At 48.5% G+C, this 9,998-nt stretch overlaps 1 protein-coding gene across 2 annotated transcripts in view; it reads right to left on the bottom strand.

Annotated features, from left to right (window-relative positions):
* Positions 1 to 4,316: 4,316 nt before the first annotated feature.
* Smoc1 (SPARC related modular calcium binding 1) overlaps positions 4,317 to 9,998 on the bottom strand; it is a 157,257-nt gene continuing 151,575 nt past the window's right edge. For both annotated transcript variants that reach the window (XM_021179100.2, XM_021179101.1), the window contains exons 11-13: positions 9,293 to 9,537; positions 4,986 to 5,039; positions 4,317 to 4,485 (exon numbers count right to left, since the gene is read on the bottom strand). In XM_021179100.2, coding sequence (XP_021034759.1) covers positions 4,469 to 4,485; positions 4,986 to 5,039; positions 9,293 to 9,537 — 316 coding nt within the window. In that variant the 3' untranslated portion in view covers positions 4,317 to 4,468. The remainder of the gene's footprint in view (positions 4,486 to 4,985; positions 5,040 to 9,292; positions 9,538 to 9,998) is intronic.

Raw genomic sequence — 9,998 nt, 5'->3', positions numbered from 1 at the left:
ATAGGCGCCAGAGTGCAATTTACCACATTTCTCTTTCTTTGCTTCCATAATCAAGAGGGAAGGAGTCTTCCTTGACACGGATCCCTAATAAGGACAGTACAAAGAAGTGCCCCAGGTGACACTAAGTCTAGGTTATCTCTTTGTGTTTTAGCCACCGAAGTCATGAGGGGTGTACTTTATTGCAGCTCATCCTGGTCTCTCCTGATTGAGTTATATCAGCAGTCTGATTCCTGTTTACTACCTTGTAGACAGGCAGTACCCCCGTGCATAGCACTCCCTTGTATCAAGTGTGTAGATTACTAAAAGATAGCCTTGAGTTTGGAAACAGGCTCCGCTTACCACATACAGGATCATCAACCATTAACTAGAATCAATAGTCCTGTTAAGAGGATCTGGACAAAGGGTTTTCCTGGAAACTATCCTATTAAGGAGGGAATAGTGCAGAGCAAAGGGAGTGCTAAGGTCACATTGTTAAGGTGGCTGCCAGATGTAGAAGTAGCACGCAGAAGGGATTGTTCAGCTTGATCTGTCCTTTGTTGATGAGAAATGACAAGAGACCGCTGGCTGGCTTACCCAGCACAGGAAGTATTAGACAGGATGTGACCAGAGTTAGGGCTTTTTTAGTTAAAAAAAAAAAAAGTTGCAGAAGACATACAGATCTGTGGTGAAGGGTAGATCTAACTTCTCATTCCCCTGCTTGTTCAGCAAGAACATGTCAAGCCTCCTGGGAAAGATTGGAACCTCATTAATGGGATAGCCATGATCTTACAGATCAGTTAGAAGCTTTGGAGATACTTGGCCAGAAAGTTAACTTAGCTACCTCTCTGCATTGTTTGTTGTTTTAATTTTGTGTGTGTGTCTGTCTGTCTGTCTGTCTATCCATCTACCCATCTATCTTTCTACAAAGGTGTTGGGGCTGTGTTTCACCCTCTTGGGAAGCAGATATCATATCACTGGGGCCCCTGGGACCTGGGACCCCCATCCTCTGTCAACACTCGATGGTCCTGAAAAGATGCCAGCTCTGTGGCCTCTAGACCTCCTTGCTGAATACGTTCCCAAAGTTCCCTCCTTGTGAAAGCGGTACATGGCTCTGAGCCCTGAGGTGTGGCAAAGACAGAATGGACCTGTCTTGTGCTGTTTCCTTGACTCTTGATGCAGCTGTCTGGGGAAAAAAACAGAGGAGCAAGGGGTAGGAATGAGAGTCCACTCTGCTGCCAAAGGTGAGCTCCCATGGCCCCTCTCTATACTCTATGCTGGAGGTCAAATCAACTCTGACTCTTCCTGGGCTTCCTGCATGGGAAGTGCTAACCACACTTCTCTGAAGCCTTGCTGGCAGTCCTCTACAAAATAGTGGCTTTAAGTAAGATTTAACTGCTGGGAACGACAATGAACTCCCTCCAATGCAGCTCAGTCCTAAGGTACAGGATACAGACGCTGCTCTTCTGATGCCCCCAGGAAGACAGCCATGGAATCAGCAGTGCTCAGGGCTTGAGGTCAGAAAATCTGAAGACAAGAGGACCTCTTAGTCTACTTTCTCCAGGCCTGGCAATCACTTTGCCCCTCTTCCTAGGCCTGAATCTATACTTAGAACCTGGAACAATGCAATCTGGTCACTGACCCATGACAGTGTCCATCAGTGTACAGCAAACCAGTTATTCCCACTACCTTGAAACAGAAGCTTCAGTTCTGAAACTGGGAGGAATTTGATGAGGTACGAGATGATGAGGGACTATGTGACCTGGCAAATGCTAAGATCCTTCTCCAGGGAAGTCTTGTGGGAGAAAAGTTTGGGCGAAGGGAGAATTAAAAAAAAAATTATCTTCTGTGTACCCTCAGAGGACAAAGGCCCAAATTGCAGTCAGAAGAATCAGGAAAAGCTGGGTAATTAACAAAGGTCATTTCCAAGGACAGCCCTGAAGGGAGAGAGGATGAAAGGAAAGGTCCTACTCACAGGAGACTCAGGTGCCTGGCCCCTATCCTGGCCCTAGGCATGTTGTCAACCCCCATCCCAAAGTCCTCTGCTCTGCAGGGTTTGCCAGCTCAGAAGTGGTGCCACACAGTGCCCGGCAGAACTGAAACATGAGCTGGGCAAACCTGACTGAGGGCCAGAGGGTCATCTTTCCACCTGCATTCCAGCTCCAGGGTCCAGATCAAGATTAACACAGCTATTCCCACCAGGCTGAGCTTGTCAGAGCTCCTTCCCAATATTCTACCAGCTCCATTCCAGGTGCAGCTTGAGGGGAGGGCCCCAGAATGAGTATACTTTGGGGTTTCTGTGCGGGTGAAGGTCAGAGGGAGAATTAAAGTATACACACTAGCAGTTAAGGGCCAAGAGGACCTGGGGCATCTTCCTAGGAAGTAAACACCCCAGGGACCACTGTGTTCCCTGCTGGTGTCTCACTAAAAGCAACCTAGACTTTCCAGGATCAGCGCTTGAGCACTTAGACCAGGAAAATGATGAAACCTTCTAGGAAATGGGGCCTCTCCTTCAGAGGAGGCCACCCAAAGAAAGAGGCACCAGCTGCCCAAGTTTACCCATTTTTATTTTTTATAAAACAAGCTACAAATACTTTTTCTTGCTCCCACCTCCCCAAGGGAAAACCACACAGCACAGCCTACGCCCATCTGTGAGAGAGAAGTTGGCTGGTCAGATTCTAAACTCCTACATAAAGGTGGCTTCTCTGTGCACATTTCCTTCTGGCTAGGAAATGGGACTGGAGTCTGCTGGGAGGGCCATCCAGCTCCAGCCTGCTGCATGCGGTGTTTCTGTTCAAGGCTCCAAGGGAAGGTGTTCTTCCCACCTTACCGTGCAGGACAGGATTACTGGTCATCATGGGTGTGTGACTTCATTACTGGTCATCAGCATGTGTGACTTCCACCAGGACAGCGAGAACCTTCTGGAGCCGAGACTTCATGGAATCAAGCCCCGAGAAGGCTATGTTCCCCACATGTGTGCAGCATTATGTGGTCCATGCCTTCCAGACCCAAAAGAGAGCAGGGTTTACCAGGGTGGATGCATTTACAGGATACTGAGATGGAAACCCAGGGAAGGCAGGTTGAGGAGAGCAAGCCAGCAAAAGCACCAGTCCTGGCCTCCCTCACTGCCGTCATGGCTGACCATGGAAGAGCTGCTAAGTATCACTTGCTGCTCTGACTGAAGGACCTCTGACTCAGCATGTCACCTAGACAGAAAAAGCTGCTCGTCTGCCCTGGTGCAATCCCGGTGACACTCTGTGCAAAAGCCTAGAGTTCCCTATAGCTGGATCATGGCTCCTATTCTTCCCGAGGAAGCAGAAGTAAGGGACGCCACATCAATTCAACAATTCTGGAAGTCCATGAGAAAAGCCAGAGGAATAAGAGCAACTCCGGGATCGGCCAACAAGGTGGCTGACCCAATCGGTGAGGATCCAAAAGATGGAGGGAGAGCACGGAAGTAAAACTTAGTCGGACTCTAGTGTTGGGAGCTACATGCTTGTGGAGACTCTCTTGTGGGTTTGCAGAAGGGCTGGTTCAAGTCTTCAGTCCTCTTCACCATCTCCTCAGATGCCCAACACCTCCTGAAGGAGAACCCTGCTGGTGCTGGGTGTCCTTTTCCTCACATGCTTGGGGTCTCACCTCTCATGTCCTACACGGGGGATGTGCTAAACATGGGTAGAGATGTTTAAAGCAGCCAAATCCAGCCCCTTCAGGTAGAGATTGCTCCATTATTCACTGTAGACTGCCAAGGTATCTGGATAGCACGGACATGTGGGCCACCGGAGATCTGAAATCCATGCTGGCCACCACGGGAACTGGGCTCCCCTCCTACCCAGCCAATGGCCAAGTGACTGGACTTTGACAGCTAATGGACCAGTACCCTCTTCCCACCAGAAGAAAACATGCTATCCACAGCACAAGCACGGGGCTCCCATCTATTCTCTCAGAGTCCATATACAGTGAAACTCGGGGAAGCTAAGGAGAGAGCTGGACTGTGAGTCCAGAGGAAGTAGAGGGGAGGGACAAACAGCGATGTCGATGCCTGTACAAAAGATCTATACAATTTACATATATATTTATATACAGTATATAAATCTCTTTCTTCTTGACCCCATCCCTCACCCCTCCCCCATAACCTAAAAGATGTCAGTAGCAGATCCAAAAAAAAAAAAAAAAAAAAAAAAAAAAAAAAAAAAAAAAAAAAAAAAAAAAAAAAAAAAAAAAAAAAAAAAAAAAAAACCTTAACAATAAAAGAGAGAATAAACAGCTTTTCTTCCCTTTCCTGTTCCTGCTATGGTATTAGATAATTGGTGTTTACAAATGGAACCAGAAACAAAACACACACGTAAGAGTTATTAAAAGTGCAAACATGGCGGGCACCACTTATGTTACACAGGCTGTGGCTGGGCCACGGGCAGCGCTGAGGGTTAGGTGTCTGATGGTCAGTCCTGTCTCCTCGGAGTCTCCATGGGCCTTTTGATTTTTCCACTCTTTAGACAAGGCGTCCGACTGGGAGCGGGAAGGAGAGAGCAAAAAGAAAAAAAGCGATGTGAGCCATTAGTGTACGAAATGTTCAGCTACGAAACTATCTGCATGAGGACAGCCTTTGTACAGCAGACATGGGCTAGGTCAGGCGCAGGTTGCCTAGATACTCAGATGTGCGTGCTTTACCCTCCTATCTTTTGCTACTCTGGGGCCCCCAGCATCCAGAGTCAGTTAGGAACTGTAAATTCCGGTGGAACTGTACAAACCCGGAGTCTGCCAGACAAGCACAGGATGAAATCTGCTGAGTTCTGGTCAGGTCGTACTACCCTAGCCTGGAGGAAACATCAGGTGCCTGGGACAGGTGCGGGTGACAGAATCCTTTCAACACTGATGACACCTTCCTCAGATCCCCACCAGACACGGAGTGGGGGCCTTTAAGTGATGGTCTGGTCTATGGCTTGACTGCTAAGCTACGGTTTCTGCAGGGGGTCCACCGAAGAGGGAAGTCCAGAAAGGTCACTTACTGAACGGGTTTGTGCCTGCTCGTTTTCCCTGAGGGAAGCTGCCAAGGCTACCACCTGCAACAAATAGGAACATATGACATGGGAGAGGTCATGACCCAGACAGCTGGCAGAGCTCCTGTATCTGAGCCCCTGCCTGCTCTGCCCTCAGAACCGGAACCCATAAGAGTGGAAGAGTGGGAGGGAAGCCGGAAGTAGCGGGAGGGAGCCGGAAGTGGCATGGCTGTGCTTCCTGTTCTGGGGATGCCTACTGCCATGTTCTGCCTAATAAACCCACTGTCTACCAGCACCTTTAAACAGCTTTTTCCCCCCCTATAGTCAGGCTGGAGTGTCTCGCTGGCTTATTGCTGCTGCTGCCGCCACTCCTGGTGTCATTGGCACTTTTTTTTTTTTTTTATTTGAGATAGCATTTCTCTCTATAGTCCAGGCTGAGTTTGAACTCAAATTGAATAGATGAGGCAGGCACCAATAGAAGAGAGAATAAACAGGTTTTCTTCACTTTCCTTTCCCACTGTGGTATTGGAACCCACGCAGGATGCCTCTTTGAATCCCCTCAGCTGTTAGCTAAGAAGGGTTTTAATGGCTATTTATAACCTTTTTGGTTCCGGGTCTCTTGAGTCCTGTAATGTCAGAGGTGGAAGGAACCTTAGTTCCTTCGCTTGCCAAATCTGGAGGCAAAGGCTCAGAGTGACTTACACAAGGTCCAAGACCTGGTTTGATAACACCCACCCCTGTGCACAGGTCCTGGTGCTCCCTCAGGACCTGATCCCGAAGGGAAAACATACTAGGAACCGGGTCATGTTCCCTGTGTGAACATCGTTGGACCGAACCAGAAGATGGTATTAAGACAACATCTATGCTACGTCTCTGTCTCCCAGGTAGGATTGCCTGGGGATCAGCTGAATTCATGGGGGCGGGGGGTTGGAGATTCTCTCCTGCTAAGTCCAGGATTACCTATGGATCCTATGATGCCACAGCTCAGCCCCTCTCAACATTCCTTAAGACCAAGAAAGACAAACTAAGGGTAGATGTTGGTATATCTAAGTTTGCAGGTGAGATCACAACTCCAGGAAGATAAGAGGAGCAGACCTAAGGCAGGCAGGTGAGCAAGGGCAGAGCCAGGCTGCCCAACCTCAGAGTCTACATTTACTCTGCTCCACTCCGCAGGTGCTGCCCTCAAGAATAAACATGGAGATCCGTACATGGAAGAAGAAGGCCTATGGTGGCCTCTGCTTCATTAGCTAAGAGCCAGAAAACAAAATGAAGAGACAGGAATGCATCCCTGTACCTCAGCAAACTTATATAATAGGAGTGATATTATCCTCATTTAATGTGGCTAAAAACCCAGGATGGCACAGCATTCATGGGAGGAAGTAACCTCATTGCTGCTGTCATCCTCTGGACCCCGAGCTCCTGATCCTCAGAGGGAGAGGAGAAGACTGAGCTCAAGGAAAAGCTGGTGCTTCTGAGACACTGAGCCTCTGGTCCTCTGCTGCTTGCTGTACAGGGTGGAGACAGCAATCCTGACAAACTTGCTTTATGACTTGGAAAAGAACAGTTACTGAGGCCCAGGCCTCCAAATGTCAGGCTTGCCATGCTGGGCAAAGGATTCAGCTCTCCAGTGAGAGTCATGGAAGACAAAAGAAGGGGTGCTCCTGTGGCATCTCCAGAAGTCAGGCCCCTCAAACCCAAAACTACACAACCCAAGTCCCACATCTTCCCACTCACTTTGGGCCCCCATCTGGCATGCAAGGCCCTCTCAGGCCACCAGAGGGCACCACATAATACTAGATGACCTGTGCCTGGGCTCTCATATACCATCTTGCTTTCTGCCATTTGGAGCAAAGGGAGACCTTGAGGCTGCCAGCAAGCAGCACCTCTATCCCATGGGTAAATTCCTCTGCTACTGACTGATAGCTTTTATGTGGTCGCTGTGCATCTGGACTCTGTCCCGCCCATCACCTACTCTGAACTGTTAACTTCTCACTCCAAATCTCCAAGGTAGATATTACTACCTCCATTTGGCTGAGGAGGACACTGAAATCCAGAGAGATGAGGAACCTTGTCAAATTACAGGGTTAGAACTGACAGAACTTAACAGTCAGGTCTATCTGACTTCAGGGTCTCTGGTCGTACCTACATCCCTATTTCTGTCTAGACAGTTGTCCTCACCCCTCCCCTAGGTTTCTTCATAGTCCTCCATTCTCCTGCTAGCACCATATGCCTAGAAACAAATATCCTTGTCAGGGCACTGGCCACACAGCTCCCCACAGGTTCTCTCTTCACAGAGTCCCAAGGTTACATCTGTGCCCCATTGCCCAGTATTTCTCTCTGGCCACTCTCTTGGCTTCCCCAGGCAATAAGACTGGCCTGCTCACAAGAGACATTGTTCTTCACTCTGGGGTCATCCTCATGGAGGGCAAGAAAGCTAAACTATGAAGTCCTACTGATAAGGCAAGCACTGGCAGCACTGCTGCGAAGTACTGCTCCTCTGCTTAAACCAGACTCTTAAACGTAGAACAATAGAAGGCTTTGGGCTCTAGGATCAGTGTGTTGTCTGGCAGAGGGATGGAAAGAAGAGTCCCATCGTACTCTATGGACTTGCCATCTACACAGGCAACCTCAACTCTAACTCATAACCCTCTCTTCCTTCTACATTTTACTTCACCCCATTCCAACACACACACACACAGACACACAGACACACACACACACACACACACACACACACACAGAGAGAGAGAGAGAGAGAGAGAGAGAGAGAGAGAGAGAGAGAGAGAGCATGTGCATACATGTATAGTCATGCATAAAGGGCTGGGGAGATGGCCCAGGACTTAAGATCACTTGCTGCTGTTGCAGAGAACCCAGGTTCAGTTCACAGCATCCAGATGGTGGCTCACAACTATCTGTAATTCCAGTTCCAACAGGTCCTCTTCTGGCCTCTGCAGGCACCAGGCACATACCTGGTGCACACCACGTAAATGGAGAGAAGCACTCATACACACACAAAAATAATTTTTGAAAACAGGCACATATAAACACACGTGTGTACACACAGAGATGGAGATGCTGTCAGACAGGCACCCATGCAGGCATGCTCACAGCAATATGCTGAAGAGGTGCATGCACAGATGCAGGCAGACATGTCACAGGCACAGGTGCTTCAGCCAGACCCTCAGTGACACTTTTTAAGTGTGAGGGTCAAGGTAGGGTTGGGCAAGAAACAGAAAGTACCCCAGGAGTCTCTGGGAAAAAATATTCAGATGACTCAAATCTACAGCCTGCTCCTCGCTGAATTTGGGTTGGGGCATCCAGATGAGCACTGATCCTTAAATCCTGCATCCCAGATCACAGCTTCCTCTAGATGCTTCCTCTGGGTCCTGTGTGTTGGCTGAAGTGGCAGACACCTGGTCCCTGGCAAGGTTCCAGAGGGAGGCTCTCTGAGTTCTGTGAACCAAGTCACCACATTGTACCTTCCCTTGGCTTTAGTTGCTGTATGGACAGGTACTCGCAACACAAAGGGGGCATGGAATGGGCCATGGATCAGGCCTCAGCAACTCCTTACTAAGTAGCAAGTGTCCCTGGGTAGGTCTGGGATGAGCACTACAGTCTCTGTCAAATATGACCGTCCCAATCCATTTGTTCCTCACTTGAGTGAAGGGCTCTCTAGCCTTACTTTGCCTCCTGCCACCTATAGTTGCTACAGCCCTCAAGAGTTCCAGTTTGTGACCCATGAGAAATTACATGCAGGATACTTCTAAGACTGTTCCAGAGAATTCCCTCACACACCCAAGCGTATTCTATATGATGGATGGGCAATAAATCAGACCCACACAGCGCCCCTAAAAGCCTCTTGACAAAACCATCAGGGTCATTCTCACTACCTGCTTCCTTGAGGTATTGTGTTGAGAAGTCCCAATCCTTGTGCTATCCCTTGCATACGCATACCACACACAACACACATTCATACGCACACAGTCTGGATCACAATCAGGAACTACACTACTCCATGAACAAGATAAAAAAGATAAGCAATCTCTGCTAAGTTGAGCTATGGTGTGAATGAGTCTATTCACTACTTGCTGTAGTCTGCCCTACCCTATCTAACACTCTGATAGTACTAATTTCAGAGTACACGAATAACTATTATGTCTTTTCAATAGACTGTGTAAGAATAGGAACCTCACCAGTCAATTCCATGACTGCAGCAGGCAGCTAGGCCCTGAACCACAGCCCACTTCCAATAAATGGCTGGTCAGCCCTTGGTCCCTGTCCGTGGGTCTGGCAGGCATACAGGGGGTAGAACTCACCTTCTTTGCTAACACCCAGGCAGCCCTTCAGCTCAGGCAGTGAGATGACCTTATCCTTGTTCAGGTCGCAGTAGTCGGTGAAGCGCCGGGCACATTTCTTGGGCTTGGCTTTCTTCTTTACATAGCGCTTGAAAGGCTTCATCTCCCGCTTGTTAATGTCATCACTGCTGTTGCTATCCAGTTGGCTAAAGTACCAGTGTGCCACTCTCTCCTCCAGGGTGTGGCTGGGGTCTGGCTCTGAGAACCTGGCCATGGACAAAAACCCCCACCCCAGAAAACACCACTCAGGATCTTGCAGGAGTCACCTGCTTTGCTGTGATTCTCTCCCAAATGGCCAAACACCAGGGTACTCGATACGGTTAAGCAACCTGTATTGAAGTTGGTTAATAATGAATCCGTGTTGGGGAATGAAGGTAGACCCTTGAAGAGAGATTAATTACCTTCTACAGATCCTGAGTCAGTTCTTATGGAAACGAATTAGCTCTTACAAGAGGAGGCTGCTATGAAGCTATATCCACACACACCCATTTCCCTTCATCTCTGTGTGTATTTCCTATGTGTACTTTCTAGCATGAGTTAGCTGAAGCTGTAAGAGGCCCTTGCCAGAAGTCAAATGGATGCTGGCATGCTCTTGGACTTCCAGAAATGTGAGCCAAAATAAAACTCTTCTCTATAAATTACTCAGCTCAGGGTATTTTGTTACAGC

Source organism: Mus caroli, chromosome 12 (genome assembly GCF_900094665.2).
Source record: "Mus caroli chromosome 12, CAROLI_EIJ_v1.1, whole genome shotgun sequence".
In the NCBI taxonomy this organism is placed as follows: Eukaryota; Metazoa; Chordata; class Mammalia; order Rodentia; family Muridae; genus Mus; species Mus caroli.
Note: the sequence above shows the minus strand (reverse complement) of the source record. Positions and strands in the feature narration are given on the sequence as shown.